We start from the raw sequence: 17,540 nt of genomic DNA on the forward strand, positions 1-17,540 counted from the left end.
AGAAATATTGATTGATTTATCGTGATGTCTACTAGCAAGCATAACTAATGGATATAAAGGATTCCGAGTAGAAATATAAATTAATTTACTGTGTCAGTTATTAGGCAGAAATACAAACCAATTTACTCACTCTCTTCACAATATCCTCAGTATTCAAGTTATTGTACAAGTCAAACTGTTGTTGCGTTATAGGTGGCAGTACTGCTTTTAATGGTCTCTGATTAGCCGAGTGATGGGTAGGCGTGGACGGTTGACTGATCAGACTATTCGTGATAGACGCCATCCTTTGAAGAGGACTGGCTGCCGCCGCACCGGAGAATTCTTCGCTGGGTGTCATCGCGGGTGGAAGAATGGAGTTTCCAAGTGGAGAACTCGCACTGGAACCACTTGGGGTGGATTGTGGCGCCGTAGTCTCCTGTTTAGGCCTGACCAACGAGAACGCGCTCCCTGCATGTCTCATAGCTTCCTCCATTTTTTCCTTCTCTTCTTCGGAAACACCGTTAATCATTTTGTTTCTGGGATCAATTTTCCCTAAACTCAAATCCTGAACTCCACCGCCGTTCGTGGCTAAATGGTGTTGTTGCAGTGCTTGTTGTTGAAGAGCCAAGAGGCCTGGTAGCCCAGGTAGCCCTGGCAGTCCAGTCAGCGAAGGATTCGTACCTGGTGCGGCGTTCAATTTTTGTAATTCACGGTGGTACGCATCCAGTGCCAACCGGATGTCCTCTTGCGTACGCTCCATCCCTTGAAGACCACCTTGGCCGCCACTGAAAAAGTGTGGAAACATCGCGCTGCGATCAGTCGAGCTCACGTGCTGTCCTCAATAATGATCAATAGGGGAGGCGCATGATGATCGTGTACAATTCGTGGTTCAAAGCTGGACATGTTTACGTCCGCACCTGACATTCGTGCGTTAAGTAATGAAACAGATATAGTGGGCATTGTTAATTTTAGACGTGAACGTCAGCTTGTCAGAAGTGTTTAACGTAGCCACGATCCGTTTGTGAGTCACCAGATCTATGGGACGTTGGTGGGTCAAATAGTGGTGGAATATGAATAGTCGAGAATTAGGAATTGTAAATATCGATGTGATATATTCTAAATGTTTTAAACTAAATTTATACCTGCACATAGCTTTAAGTACTAGTTATTAATATAGCTTATGGTAACGCACCAAACGTTTTATCCATGGGTAAACTCTTATAATAATTTTTTTGATTATTTAATGTACTGATTAAAATGCGTTTAGACTAAAATTTCAAGCATGAACATGAAAGATATTGTAAAGATTTTTGTCGCGTTTGTTAACTATGTTTCAACGTATTATTTCTAGCGAAATTTCATGGATATGTATTTCTACGATGAAATTTGGAGACTAGTTTAAGTCTAAAAGGATATAGAGAAGGTACCAATGATTAAATAAATGTTTTCTTTCTTTACAAACTTGACAATAAATTTTTACAAATGTTCATAGTTTGTGCATTCTATAAATAATAAAATATTAATAAGTAATTAATAAAAACGAAAAGAGAAGGTTCGTAATCGTACAAAGGAAGTCAGATATTCTGTAAATAGAATATCCAAACGCTATTTGATAACATTTAAAAGTAGGAGATTGGGACGTGTTAAAAATTATAGAGATTAGATCACAATGTCACAGAACATTCATAAAAGCAAACAACTCAGCATTAGACCAATGTTGGCCATTATTCGAATAAATCTTCATTTGAATAACAATCACGAATGAATAATTATATATAACAAATATAATATACAAAATATATATAATTGTGTGAGGAACTATTATTCATTATTTATCATTTGTTACTTCTTATTTGCATTTACAAGTTCCGTTGATTGCTTAGTAATGTCATTTACGTTCCTCATGTTATCATATGCAACGTTGGGAAAAAGTTATACAAAATAATGAATGAAAAGTGACGAATAAATTCTATTTACTTATTATCTATGAACGACAACCATACAAGTTATTCGTTATCCACAAGTTATAATCACATTGAATTTATTTCTCTTTCGTTGTTCGTCATTTTGAGTAACTTTTGGTCAACACTGTATGGGGCGTGTTAACCGATTCTGGAACAAGAAAAATGTGTACTTGTAGGCACTAGGATTACCTGGAAGAAAATTCTCGCGGCCCGCGAAGATCGTCCACCCTTCTGCCCATCAGTTTGGCCAGCTCCTCTTGGTAGATCCTGACCACCTTTTCCTGCGGAATGTCATCGTTCTCGTACTTCTTCAGTCTCCTGTTCTGACTGTCGAGTCTGTCTTTATTAAATGGGCTTGGACAACCGATCCTATTCGGACTTTTGCTATCCGCGTCGTTCGACACTTCGTGTTCGCCTCTCATCTGTAGATGGCCAGATTCCGAGAGGATATGCGCCAACCTTTCGTCACTCATTTCCGGTGGACCACCTTCCTGTGGTCCGCGCGCGAATGCTGGCATTCCCTGCTCCTTGCCTGAAACATACTCTACGGGTGAGGCACAACTTGTGGTGCGTTCTTACTCGGTTTGATCTTAAAAGTATGCGTAGAAAATAAATTAACTTAGAAATAAGGACATATAAGTGGGCGGATACCAATCGAATCACTCGCTTTAAGTCGCCATCAATTTACCGAGACTGTTGAAAATTTTTTATATTATTGTCAGCCTTATTCTATTACTTTAGTTATTCGTATTATTATTCTTCCTTTACTACTCGTTCGTTCAACTGTTACTATTTTTACAAGTTTCAATGTTTCTCTCTGTAGTGCTGTTGATCGCATCTATACTTTTTTATTCGATTAACAGTATTTCTTTAATATGTTAATTGCCTTTGAGAGCTTTGATGAGCGTTTACTTTCTAGTCAAAGTGTTAACCCCTTCAGACCTGATTTTTATACAGAATTATGTTTACTTATCCAACAACAATGAACCGCCATTCATTGCATCATCACTAACAACATTATTTCGTATAAAATAGTGGTAGCATACTACCTTCCTAATACAGATAGGCTCAAAGCAAAGGTGTGTATATGATTCATCATCATAGTTTTAATATTTCAGATACTGAAGTAATAAAATAGTGCGCATTATAATGTCCGCAAGGTCTGAAGAAATTAAAGATTCTTGAAATTGATCCACAACTATTTGTCAAACGTTTAGGCTGTACGCTCTGCAGAACCTTGAAATTTCCTGACGATCAATGCGGTACAATTTCATCCATTATGGGACGATGTTCGATAAGGAAGAAGCAGCCCCACGTGTCTAATCAAGTCCGGGGGCTCATTTCATGTTCGATCGAACGTGGGAGCAATTAATACAAACGCGAAATCAATAACACGAGCTCGAAAACCGAAGGCAGAGCATATCCCCAGCGACGATAATTAAAATATCCTTTTCTGAGGCCCACCCCTGCGGCCTTGCTCTCACGCGTACTCAAGAGTGTAGTCCTCCTACGTGTTTCTCGTTTAATTGACCAATCAGCAGTAAGATTCAGACGAATGAACCATCGATCATGTCTTTGATTGCTTTGCTAGCCTTGTTCTCCTGCTAGTCATGGATCGACGTCTGTTTAACCCGGACGACGTTTGTCAAACTGGGGTTCGATCGTCTGAAGATTCTGGGGTGTCCGATGAGAGACGTATCGAATTGGAAGAGGTACTTCCTCCGAAATTCGCAAAGAATTTTCCGAAGATCAACCTGACGAACCCACAGATGAAACGTTGTGGTTTCAAATATGTTGCTTCTCATTCAAACTTATGTAAATTGTAAAAGATTTAGAGTTTCGTCAGAAGAAAATACTTCCATAACAACGAATCACCGTGAATCATCAGAAGTATTAATTTTTCAATCTGACGAAGCAATATCGGAAACGATCAAAGAGATATTGTAGGAAGAGACGAAAGTAGATACCCCTGTTCGCCGCGTCGAAAAACAGAACGTTTAAAGGTACCTACGTGGACGACATTGCTCGTCAATCTTTGTCTCGGTATCGCGACGCTTAAATAAACAAGCCGACATAGTTCAGCGACCGTTGTATTTTAAACACGCTATTTTCCGTCCTAATCTGTCGACGATCGAGCGGAGGATGGAATTTGCATCGATAAAAGTCTAATTCCGTTTCGAAATAATATTTCACTGGTTCGTGAGACTGGGGCTAGGTTGAAACCGAGCCTCGTTCTGAATGTTCGTGTGTGTTGGGGGGGGGGGGGGGGGGGGAGAGGGAGAGAGAGAGAGAGAGAGAGAGAGAGAGAGAGGGAGAGAGAGAGAGAGAGAGAGAGAGAGAGAGAGAGAGAGAGCAAGTATTTTTTGTAAGTAACGTTCGACAGCGTGAAACACGGAATGAAACGAGAAAAGATTAATTGGTCATTAAGATCGGAATGTGAACGACGATCCAAGAAACTGATGTTGCAGTCGCTGCAAGAATATTGGTTGCCGAGAAATGTTTCAAGAAATCGACAACGCGGTGGGTGGAAACGGGACGTTACGAGGACAATGACGACAGTCGAGGTTCGTTTCGCGAATGTGGACGTGCCGAATGTTACGTGTGCACACGAGGCGGCCGTGCGCGTGTCGCCGTGACGCTTGAATTTCTGCCAGCAGACATCGACTTATGCCAACCTCCTCTTCTGTCTATATGCGGTGTTTCGCGGAGCTACGACCATCTTTTAACTTGGACAACGTTTCATTATCGGATCGATTCGATGCACCAATTTCAATAAAAATAATTTCGATCGTCCCAAATTGCAATTTGAGAAAAAGGATCGTTTCGAGCCTCGACAAATATTACTAATGCATGAATGGTATAGATACTCGTGCTTTTTGTAGATTGTTCAATTGTAAATGAATTATAATAATTAAGACTTGTGATAGTCTTTCGAAAGTTGCAAGTATATGTATTTCTGAAATTCTGTTCATTGTAAGTGGACATTAGATGTAGTATTATTCCGTTAGGAATATTACAGTTTCCTCGATTCTTAAAATTTAAATTCTCTATTGGCTACACAATATTTTTAGCGTGATACTTCTTGAACGACTGTAATTCTTTAGAAGATTCGGAGAAACTTAAATCTTTCATTTCCATCAATCCGATCGACAGTGATGTTATAAATTGAAATTTCAGGAAAAAAGCTAGAAGTTTGTTGAAGATTTATTCTAATCGGAATTTTAAAGGAATCCTTGAAATATCGAAATTGCTCGAATTTCGATGAAAATGTACGGCGATCTATGTCTAGCGGTGTCTCGACCAAGATAAAAAGAATGAGATCATTGTTGTGTTCCTTCTTTCCTGTAAGCTGACTTTTTTTGCGGTTACGCTGATGAAATTGACATTATCGTTATCGAACGGAATAGAGATTAACGCGCCGCGGTAAGAACCGGCGATATTCTACGACGCGTTACGTGTAAAGATTTATCGGGTCCAATTACCGCGGAGTTCCTGCAATAATATCTCTTCTTTTCCCTTACGTCACATCTATATTCATAATATCTGCGGGCCGTGAAAATATTATATCACTTTGAATAAAAACCGTTTCCGCGTGCCAATGAGCACGAAATATTTTATTTTTTTAGATTCATATATTAGAGTTATAATGTTAACATAATGATTGGCGGAAGATTAGGGATTAATTTAATGTTTCACTGTTGGTTTACTTAATGTTTCCATCCTTTACAAGATTCCGTTACACTCTTTGTACCATTTGCTTTGTTTTTCTGAATTAGTGGTCCCTAATTTTCTTTCTATATTAGTCAAATGTTTGTAATTAGTACATACACTTGCTATTATTTCGAATTGCCATGTTACAATTGTAATTAAGTAACCCAATGAGCTTCAAACACAATAAGACTCTCGTTAACATTTACCTATAGATAGGTAATATAAAAACAATCTATATTACCTTGGTCAATACCTTAAACATTTATACGTGTATTTTATTATAATATACGCAATTTCTAAACGTATTTCTGAACGTGTGAAAAACGTTTACTGCTTTAGCTTTCTGAAAACAAATTCGACCCATGTGAAATATTATTTTGAATATGCAACTTTTTTTGTTCTAAGATATATTTAATGGATTGAAGTATATTGAATCTATACAATATTCTAACATTGCAGAACTATTAACACTTACTCGGCCGGTGGTTAAGTGAGAGAATTTTCGTTGACGCTTGGCACTACTTTATAAGTTTGCAAAAAGGGAAGGTAAACTATGAACTCTGCTACCATACTTTTATTACCAATTTTATAACTTAGAAATAACTTCAATCTGCAACAAAGTCTGCACAGGCATATTATCCGCCCAGCCCTTTACTTAAGTTCATTAACACTAGAACAAACCCGACAAAGTGATGCAATTCAATTTTCTTATTTCTTATTTATTTAATTATTGACATTTTAAAATCGTTAAATATTCGAAATGATTCGAAAAATAAGTCGGTTCAATTTAATACTATACTCGAACAAGTATTTTTACTCGACCGGCCGGTTAGGTGTTAATAAACGAACCCAACGTTTTATATAAAACAACAGAGTTTCTAACGATAGTCTCCAGTAATTATGATACCGAAACGAGTATGTGTGCCAAATAAATTCGGATTTAATTCCGACGAAAGGTATTTAAAGAAACAGTTTATCTTAAAGGGAAAAGGTCGTTCGTTTATTGTAACATCCTGCAATTTGCAAGGCTTCTAACGATCATAAGGGGCGCGCGAGCGTGGCATCAGGAGGTGGAAGGATACAACCGGCACAGAAAATCTGATAAAATCGGTATATGAACCAGAGTGGCCTCGCTAATGAACGTAACACTTTCGCGTGGCGGCCGTGTGCGTGGATCTTTCTCCTTCACACGCGTAAGACGTGCGTGGCCGCATATACCGCGTTTAATTGACGGTGAGATACGCGAATGCTGTCTGCGCTGTCGGGGTTCCTTCTTTGAATTAGTCGTAAGAACACCTAATTAACGACGAAATTCGGAACGGTCAAGCATCAGGAGTTGATTTCTTCGGGAAAATCATCGCCGCGCGTTGAATGTTTCGAACGAAATCAGACCCGATCAAGATGAAACGAGAATTCCAAATGAAATTATTTGTCATTAAAGTAACCGAATTCGAGAACTTTTATTTAACAAACGGCAACGTGTTTGTTCCATTATGATTCACGAATATTTCGTTCGAGTGTCGAGGAAAACATTTACTGTAATTTTTATTTTAACTTTTGTATATTTCTCGGGTCAACATAATCTAAATAGAAACTACGTATCTTTGTTTCGCAGACATTGATCAATAAATTTGACCTCGGTCTTGGTAATTTTAACGCAATTATAAAGTAATAACTTTTCTTCTTTTTTTTTTAGGAACTTTGGGATAATTTTGTAAGGGTTAAAAATATATATAATAATAATAATAACAATAATAACAATCATAGTAGCAGTAGTAATAATTAATACAATATTATTTTATAATATTATTATTAATATGGTAAACAAAATATAATAATAATAATAATAGTAATTATTTCTGAAATGCTTTCATTCCATTAAAGAGTATAAATCGTACATCAACGTAATCATCGAGCCAATTCAATTGAAAACTTATTAAGGGAACAATCGTCGATACTAATTCCGCCTAATAATCATCGACGAGAGGGCCGGTTCATTGACGAATCTTCGAGTGTATCGAGTCTCCTCGCTCTTTCATCGGCGTTAGAAGTTGCCAAGTAGGATTTTGAAATCACAATCGCTCCCCGATAACGCTATCTCTCGTGGGATTGGGTCAATGAACGTTACGATCAAGCGTTAATTATGTGGCCGGTCTATAACTCCGTGTTCGATCTTCTAATTGCAACATTTTTTCCGCGATTTCAAAATGAATTCCACTTCCCTTCTTTTCTTTCCATCGTGTACACGTCGTCGATAATTCAACGAGAGAATATTTTTACGATTTAACGAGCGATACATTGAATGAATTCCCAGTTTGAGAATCAAACCACCGCGTTCCGGTTCTGTGTGCTTTATATCCCATTTATTTACTCGGCGGAGAGGAAATAACAAGCATATTTCAAGCTGCGCGGCAGAACAACTTTACAATTATAATCGGACAATTAAAGTCCCACGGGCTATCGTATCCGCGTATCGTTTCGATAAACGGACCGCGGCTTCAAAGGGTTAATGAATCAGAAAAAAGAAAAAAAAAGAAAAAGAAAAGAATCACGAGGATTACACGAGCAATGTCCGCTACCGAAACCATCTGAACAATGAATCATCATCGAACCGAGGACAAAATAGGGACGGTAATCACCTCGGTCAATATCGGCTGAGAATTAACCGACTTTTCGCGGAAACGCTGTTAGCTTGATAATTTTAAAGAATTAAAAGTGAGAGGTCATCGTTTCATTGGTTATTCGGATACTTTTCTTTGTTGAGGAACACGTTCTGACGAAGGAAAAAATCTAAATATCGCTATTAATATTACCGGAAATGTTTGAAAAATAATTTGAATACCTTTAAAAGTGGAATATCACAAAACGAACGAATTTCATAATGTTGATTTTCCTCGTATTTTTTAAATCTGTTATTGGTATTTTTTTTATTAAAAAATGTGTTTTTTTCTTCATATCTTGTATATAATCTAATCTTCTTTATATTTTGTACTGTTTTTATTCCGCGATGTTTTTCTGTCGAAACCATTCACATTTGCCATTGTTTGCGATTGAAGCTTTTACTTTATTTAGTTTTGTACAGCGTTACACAATATTACTTTTCTGAACGAGATTGAACAAAAACGGGTGTATTTTCATTCTCATACGTTCGACCAGTTACGAATTTCCGTGCGACGGAGATCTAATTTACTTAGACGTTTTCCGAAACGCTGTTCAGCTCTAACGTCTATTTCAATATGAAGAAATGTCTAGCATCTGGCCAAGTCGAATATTATTCATTCAACGAAGATGATTAATAATATACCACGGTTGCATGGTCTAATTGCCGTCAAAATAAAAAATGTGGCATCACCGTTGTTACACTAATGGTTTTTATCGCTAATTATTGCACCCATTTCCTGGTAGCCGTGAGCACATTGCGCTTCCAACAAGTCGTTTACTAGAATAAACACGCCACGGTAGCATTAGAACTTCCATAATCGGTCATTATTTATAGGGATAAATCGGGGATTATTATTAATCCCTTCTCCTATAATATCGAGTTAAACTCGTTATGAAAATTGTCAACCGAATTCGACAAATGTAAACGTCATTTATTTATTTTTCATATAAATGAAATGTTATTTATTAGTATTATCAATCTCGAACCTCTAGAGTAAACGTGCACACAGAATAAGCATCGAATTATTTTTCTCTCTACTAAATTAATAATGATAAAGTAGTTTTATCGAGCGCGCTTGCGAAAGAAATCGTAGGATAAGGAATTAAGAAATAACATCGAATTTCTCGATACAAAGAATCTTTATAGTTCGTTAATTTAAATCATATGAAAACTACTTGTGATCCAAAGTGATCATAAAACCATCTGACAGTTACGGTTCTGTGAATCGCATCAGAAATGCTTGAGACAGTTTTATTAACTGTGTCGTGTGAACGATCAAGATTTCTAATTATGAGTATTCGTTCAAACATTTCGCAGAAATTTATCGAGCTGCTAATACCATGACGTTTACTACCTGTTTGATTGTACATACGTTAGGACTCCGTCTTATAGAAAATACGTCAAATGTTCTATTATAATAATTTTCTTTGCAATACAAAAATAAATATTACAGATTATACATCTTTTGTACTTAGGTGCAGATTTCAAGTACAAATGTCTAAGGAAATGAATTGATACTTAACGATAAAAATCAATCAAATTAAAGTCTTATTATCTTATATTGTTTAAGTAAATAGAGTTTCTTAATTATTAAAAATACACAAATTTTTTATTTATAACACTTTTTTAACTCTCTTAGTTGCCAAGGCATCCGATTAAATATATTTCTCACCATAAAATTGCTGTTTTCATTCTTCCAATATAAAAGTTAACCAATGAAAAACAATGTTTGTCGAATATTTTTATAAAGCTACTTTCAACAAAAATTTCATAAGAATCGTCGTACGTCGCTTCGGTCTGTTTCTCCGTCAGTGTTTGTTATTGCCCATTGGTTCAACACAATCGATTTAAACGTGGCTGTTGCAAGAGCAGCATACCACGAGATTACCATAATAAAGATAGTTGGTACACATCCAAGTATGTTTATTACTGGTTTCATTCTCAAAATTGACAACGGCGTCGGTCATAACGCGGCATCGAAAAATAATTTACAATATTACCTGACCCAGTCTGAAATTAGATGGTGGTATCAATACGCATTGACGACGAGCAATGAAAATTCAGAGAAGAAACACCGTGTCAATTACTAGGGTTTTTATTCGCTGTTAGACGCTATGGGCAGTTATGCGCGTAAGAAAGTGGAGGGGAATCTCGCCAGCCTCCTCGATGAGTCACGTGACTTCCTGCCAATGCGCTTTGTGATTGTTGTGTTGCGATCGGCTGAGTTATACTCTTCGTAAGCCTTTGGGTACTTCTTCTTTTATAGCAGTAGGGGAAATTTTATTCGTATAATGGAAAAAGAATAAAATTGACGGATAAAAGTTTGTTTGATGAATATATAAATAGTGCAATATGAATTTATTTGACTAACCACTTATCTATTCGTTATTTCAGATATCCTGTGCTTCCAATGACAGATTAACAGAAAATCGTGTGATTATCTTATATGAAACAATTCCTATAACGCTCAACACTGTTTAAAAAAAGATACGAGTTTAATGCAGATGGAATTTTCTTAAACAATTTAGTTACTTCGTTTTCATTGACAGACAATAGCATTGTATGATAACATCAAAAGTATAATGATGAAAATTACAAAAGCATTACGAATTGAAAGTATTACAACAATTTAAATTATTAAGTTATTTCAAGAGTGGTTGGTAATAAATTTGTTGTGTTTCAATATATATTTTTATTTCGCGTTTATTAGTATGCATCTGGTAACTCACAATCAACAAAGTTCAAATACTTTCACGTTTGTAGAACACGAAGGTATCGATTGCGCACAATCTCCGACCAAGATCACGATCAATTTCGCCGTGAAATCTCCAGGCTGGCCGAAGTAGTATGGTAGGATTGTCGCAACGTTTTCATCCAGAACAATTCCGCGATCCCTTGACAATTTAGCGAAAGTGTAAATTACCTTTGCGATAAGTGCTGCCGGATTTAGAACGTCTGTGCTCTCTCTTGAACCCTGTTTCCCTTCCGCCCACCATCCTATCCTCCTTTCTCTCCTGGAACCCCGCGCGTATTGCACCCCTGCTCGGAACTCATCCCCAGTTTCCTACTTCTGAGAGCTATTAGTCTAAACAATATGGCTGCCAAACGCAGCAAACAATCGATAGCGAGCATGACGCGCTAACTGGCTGTATAATTTAATTAAGATTATTCAAAACGAAATCCAATGTCGCCTTCGCGCTGTTTTGCGTCACACGCGTTCTCCACCTGCAAGATCCTACGGTTTACCTTCCTTCGGTTTCAATACAGCGAAATGAACTTTCGTTTTACATACGATCGAACCAGTAAGATTGAACGTGTTCAGCGCTTGAAGATACTTTTGCATGATGAAAAAACAAACAAGTAAATTATTCTTGCCTTTTAATGCTACACGTGGCGTTTAATGCGTTTCGAATGATTTAATAGAAACTTGCAGAATAGAAATGTCCTCTTTGTTGAAGATCATTATATAGTGACTGAAAGTTCGTAGATCAATTTTTTTTTGATTTTTTTTGTTTCACACACTCATTCTATAATTAGTCTGTAAATATTTAGGAAACGTCGCAAATTCTCATTAATGATTTTAAACAATAATCTAAAATTGAAAAGAAAAATTGAGAATTCAGTCTATTTTGTTACAGTTCGGTATTTTATGTATTCTTTTATTTGTTTGAACGCCGTAATTATACGAGTTTCATAGCCTGGTTATTATATTTCTATTTTAACTGTTTGAGGGAGTAAAAGAAGCATATCTTTAACTTCTCCTGTTTCCTTCATATATCGCATAGATCTATTCAACATCGACACGTGTACATTGCAGCAGCATGCGATTCAAAGCAGCCTGTTGCGCAGTTGCCTATAATGTTTGCGATTCATAAATTTGGAAACGCCTTTAATTTATGATCTTCGCTAACAGTTCTCATAACAGTATTATACAGGAATGTCACCGATCGTTCGGTGCACCTGTGTCTTAACAATTATAAGAAACTCCCAATCTGACGAAGTTGAAGATCTCATCGATGTTGTTCGAAAGCTCACGACGTCACCAACGCATGGCTACCACGAGAATAAATTCTATCGTCAACAACGAGACTCAGATTCCGCGATCTAGAGGGATGGGACCTCCGGTTTTCAGTATTATGCGTCCTCTTCCGCGGTAAAGTTAGGCCAAACAGAAACACCAAGTGACACCCCGTATTAGACAGCCGAAAAAATAGTTAACTGACAGCTGATTGGTTAGTGGTTCGGCAGAACAGATTATTGGCAGTGCGAGGCAGAAAATATTTCTTGTAGGAGTCGAACGGTAAATTGATCAGCGGCGAAGCTGAAACGATCTATCGTCAATCAACAGGAGAATCATCGACTGGTTCATGAAACTCAATTAGAGTATTTCAATCACGGATCATCGAACCTGTTGATGAATCTTCGAAAAAGAAACGGGCCGAATTATTCGTGTTCACTGAATTATCAGGGTTTCAGTCAATATTCAAGCTTTTCTATCTAAAAACCTCAATTGAAAATGAATGTTACAACGAAATTTCTTCAGGAATCACGATACGTGTAATTAGACGGTCCCGTTTCAGCTCAGACAGTTTGATCTTCACCGCTCAGACAGAAGTGATTCGTAGATCCGTAATGGCGGGACAATTGGAGAGACAGCGGTTGGTACTCACCTTTCTTGGGTATCAGGGATTTCAACAGCATTACAGCGTTGTCGTCGCAAGCCCAGCCGTGCATCTTCCTGTAGCTGTCACGACCTTTTTCCGTCAGTTTGTCCCAGGGTTTCGGTTTGCTCAGCAGCTCGCTGACCGTTCCTTGGCTGAGCCCGAGTACGTACTTGGCGAACAGCCTCTGGCCGATGTTGTGTATCGACAGCAGCTCCCTGACTCGCCTAGCTATGTGCAGCGTGTCCAGGTTTTGAGACGCGTACTTGTCCATGTTGTACCGAAGCATCTCTTGGAGCCTGGCCTCCATCGGATCGCCTTTCGGGATCAAGGATTCGCCAAGTCTTCCAGCCATGCCAGCGGCGCCGAACTCGTCGCCGAATCTGAACGGGTGCGTCCTGTCATCAAATCGAAACGGGCTCTTCAGCGTGTCCAACACGCTCAGGCCTCCTATATTGTTGTTCGCCAAATGATGACTGTTGTTGTTGTTGTTGTGACAGGACTCTTGGTCGGCGGGGCTTTTCGGCGGTGGGGCTGCGAGCACCACGGGTATCACGCTGCCGCCGTTCACGGAAGCCGAGGAGGCGGTCGTCTCGATCATCGTGGTGGGCGGTTGAAAACTCGGGGGTGATGTTAGCGCGGTAGTAGAAGACGGCGTAGGCGGCGCGGGTGTTTCGTGGCCCGAGACCGGCGTGGGCGCCTTCTCGGCTGCGTCAAGGCAACTCAGTGGAGTGGTTCCTAACGGGGTGTTCGATTTGGCCGGTGTGTTGGAACTGGATGATGGGTCCGTAGGCGATGGAAGATGATTTATGCTACTGGTACTCGTCGGTGGATGCAAACCGATCAGCGGCTGAGCTTGTTGCAGCTGTTGTTGCTGTGACAATTGACTCAGTGGAGTTGTCTGTTGTTGTTGTTGTTGTTGCTGTTGCTGCTGCTGCTGCTGTTGCTGCTGCTGCTGCTGTTGCTGCTGCTGCTGATGTTGTTGCTGCTGCTGTTGCTGTTGCTGCTGCTGTTGCTGTTGCTGTTGTTGCTGCTGATTCATGATGGACCTCTCCAACGTCCGCCTCCAGTTAGCGACGATCTCTTCGCCGAGGAAGGAGCCGAAGGTTTCGACGTTTTGGAGTGGAGGTGGGAAAAGGAGGCTGGATGTCGTCGAGGTGGCTGAAGACGGTGTAGGAGTGGATCGCGGTGGTAGGGAAACTGCTGCTGGGGGTGGTGGTGGTGGTTGCTGGGAGGACACGTGGGACGAAGGCGGTACACCCCCGACCCCGTGGGGCGAAGCGGTGGAGGCGCGCTGCAGGGGTGACGATAGTCCACCTGCAACCACCAAAACACAAGGGGCCGCGTAAACACGAGCTCAAACACGCGGATCACATTTAGAGCGATAGGTTCGACACGGATCGACTCGAGCTTATCTTTCTTTCTTTGTTTTTCCCTTTTTCTTTCGTTCCTCCTCTTGGACGACAGACGACGACCGAGACTCTCTTTTTCGACGCTTCGTCGCGTGATCCGCAGAAAACGAGGAACAACGTGGCCCAACGAGAGGAAAAGTAGCCGCGTGTTAACTGACCTTCTCTCGTCACCTCGCGAAGGGATCCTGATCGTGTACCGTGTCTCCCACTCGGGTTTCGTTTCTCGTCCGTGCACGGATCGAGCCGATCATCAGTTTCTCGTTATTCGCGGAACTGATGGTTTGCATTTCTTTTTCTTTGTTTTTGTAATCGGAAAAATGAAGGTGTTTCGATCCTTCGAAGGGAGAAACCGCGAGATTGGAAAGGGGTTCGAACGGCCTGGAACACGGAAACGGTGTCTCTTTCTCCGCCTGCGAAATCTTCTCTCTCGTTCTCCCGTTCGTTCTCGCCTCCCACGATCAATTCGCGAAACGAACTCCATACCCAGCGAAAGGGAAACATGAAACGACAAACGATAACGCTCTCGGCAAACGTTCAACAAGTATGCATCGTCCACGAAAATTCACGACTACGAGGTTTACGTTTTCCCAGCGTGCAGATGCTCGTAGTGGGAGCTTCGGGTGACATAAGGGCTGGGAGCTGAAGGGAGATGATCGTGGTATACGTGTTCGGCGTGGGGCACGGGTCCGGGGTAACGTGCAGGTTTTTTTTGTTAGTATTCCTACTATAAGGATACGTTGATGCACGTACCAGCACGCGCGCGAGAGAGAGAGAGAGAGAGCGCGAGAGAGAGAGAGAGAGAGAGAGGGAGAGAGAAAAAGAGATACAGAGAGAGAGAGAGAGAGAGAGAGAGAGAGAGAGAGAGAGATACAGAGAGAGAGAGAGAAAGAGACAGAGAGAGAAAACCAGAGAGAAACAGAGAGAGAGAGAGAGAGACAGAGAGAGAAAACCAGAGAGAAACAGAGAAAGAGCTTTGAAGAAAAAGAGAGTGCGGTTGAAGCAATAGAGGATCGCACAGAGACAGAAGGGATAAGAGCCAAAGAGAGAGAAAGAGAATTGGTGAGAGGACGACAGAAGCTCGATAGCGATAGAGAAAAGATGAGACAGTGAGATGGGTCTGATAACGAATAAGAAGAATGAAAATTAAGGGCGCGGGTTAGACAGTGGGGAGATAGAGAGAAGGGACAGATATAGAAGAGTATAATATTACAGTTAAACAGAAGTGCGAACACAATGGCAAGCAAGAGTTACTTTGTTGTTCCTTTTCTCTCGGTAAGCTCCTTCAGTCATCCCTCGTTCTTTATAAATAAGCGTCCGCGTTGCGTGACTCGTGTCCTTTTTTCTTTTCTTTTATTCTTACTCAACACTGGGTCCTTCGACGTAGCCTCGAAGAGAGAGAGAGAGAGAGTCGGGGATCGAAGATTGATGTAGCTTTAGCGCAGGAATTAGTACCAGCGATAGGAAACGGAAGAATCGGCATCTTCATTTCACGTGTCGCAGGAAAATGCTTAGCAACAGTGTCCTCGACAATTCCTGATCTAAACCTACTGGCACGAGAACCATAGTCGATGCTCCTAACGTTGACTGTTATTTGCGAGAAGCTGGAGATCTAATCCCGAGTACAGGGTTGCTTCGTTACTCGCTCATCCATGCGGACCAATGATGAATTCCCAAGGAATAATTCCCAAGGAAAATTGAATGGTCTTTAATAAAAGGAAGTGATCGAACGATCCCGGAGATTGAGCTAGATTAACTAATCTTGAGATATTTAACATCTCAATGAAGCGGATATTCTTTGTCACCGTGGACGAGCAAGTTCCAAACCATCGCTGTACGTCACGCGTCCTAACGGCGTCGAAAAAATTGATAGTAATGGACTTACCGAGTGCGTCCGGGGTGTTGGACGATGGTTTCAAGCTCTCTGTTTGCTGAAGCGCCTTCGAGCGTTCCATTAGAAGGTGCTCCAAGCTCTTGCCCGGTTCGCCGGTCGGGATCTGCGAGAGATCGACCGATCTCAGCGCGTTAATCTCCCGTTTCAGATCGTCATAGTCCCTCTGTCTTTCGAGTTTGCTCTCCAGTCTGCTGATGTGTTGTCTGCGCGCCTCGAGTTCTTCCTCGAGCCGTGCCGTCGCCTGCGCGCTGGTCTCTTGAAGACGTTGCAGGCTCTGCTGTAACCTGGACACTTCTTCGACCAGTTGGCCGATCTGAAAGCAGAAATCGATCACGCTGATGAGAACGTCCCTCAGCCAAGCGTAGACCTTCGATCGACTCTTCTCGTGGTTTTAACGTTAATTAATTCACGGTGACGTTAATAAAACCAAGTACGGAATAATCATCCGATATTCGGCGCATTTAGGAGCCCTTGTTCACCGATCGCTGCCTGTTCCCGGTTGTCACGAAATCGAACATGAACGTAATTACATTATCGTCGATACAAATATAGAATCACATTCACGAAATCCCATTTCGCCCCTCAAGCCGCCACCAACTTCTCTCTCCCCCTTTACCCCTTATTCAGTCTCTCTCTCTCTCTGCCCCCCCTCTCTCTCTGTTTCAACCCCCTGGCTCCGTCACCGAAACCCCCGCGGCCCGCTTCAATGCTCGTTTATCAGTGACTAAGGAGCTTAGCAGAAGCTCTTTATTAATTTTATCGAATCGATTCTATGCGAATCGATATTGGCCGACTACCGGACTGGATAACTTTAAATCTCGTCGGGTCTGAATGTAATTACCGGATGGATTAAGTTACACGTAAGGCGAGGCATTCTTTCGTGATCGATCCTCGTGAAGATGTCGGACTGTGAATCGGAATAGATGTATGATTTATATGTAAATGATTTTCATTGTTTTATGCTTGATAATGTGTCAATGATTTTGTAATTTAATGCAGAGATGCACTGATTTCTGTGGATTGCAACTGATCATGAAGTTTTATATATTTTATAGACAATACAATTTGAATATTAAAGAAACTGATCATTACTCTATTGTCTATTCGTATGCTTGCTCTTAATTATTCCTTTCGAAGTAAATCAGAAAACAGAAGGATCTTAGATAATATAATTATTATGTAATTGTAATGAACAGTATTGGGAAGAGCAGAACATTCTTTCACTAAATGCATAATCTTTTATTTCGGTAAAAATAATGC

At 40.3% G+C, this 17,540-nt stretch overlaps 1 protein-coding gene across 4 annotated transcripts in view; it reads right to left on the reverse strand.

The window, feature by feature from the left end:
- The window catches only part of cut (homeobox protein, cut), a 137,925-nt gene that overhangs the window by 6,392 nt on the left and 113,993 nt on the right, over nucleotides 1-17,540 (reverse strand). For 2 of the 4 annotated variants that reach the window (XM_076366464.1, XM_076366462.1), the window contains exons 4-7: nucleotides 16,272-16,593; nucleotides 12,987-14,294; nucleotides 2,133-2,487; nucleotides 131-788 (exon numbers count right to left, since the gene is read on the reverse strand). In XM_076366464.1, the coding sequence (XP_076222579.1) occupies nucleotides 131-788; nucleotides 2,133-2,487; nucleotides 12,987-14,294; nucleotides 16,272-16,593 (2,643 nt within the window). The remainder of the gene's footprint in view (nucleotides 1-130; nucleotides 789-2,132; nucleotides 2,488-12,986; nucleotides 14,295-16,271; nucleotides 16,594-17,540) is intronic. The other 2 variants (XM_076366463.1, XM_076366465.1) reach the window with 2 other exon arrangements.

This window comes from Nomia melanderi, chromosome 4, assembly GCF_051020985.1.
Source record: "Nomia melanderi isolate GNS246 chromosome 4, iyNomMela1, whole genome shotgun sequence".
Lineage (NCBI taxonomy): Eukaryota > Metazoa > Arthropoda > Insecta > Hymenoptera > Halictidae > Nomia > Nomia melanderi.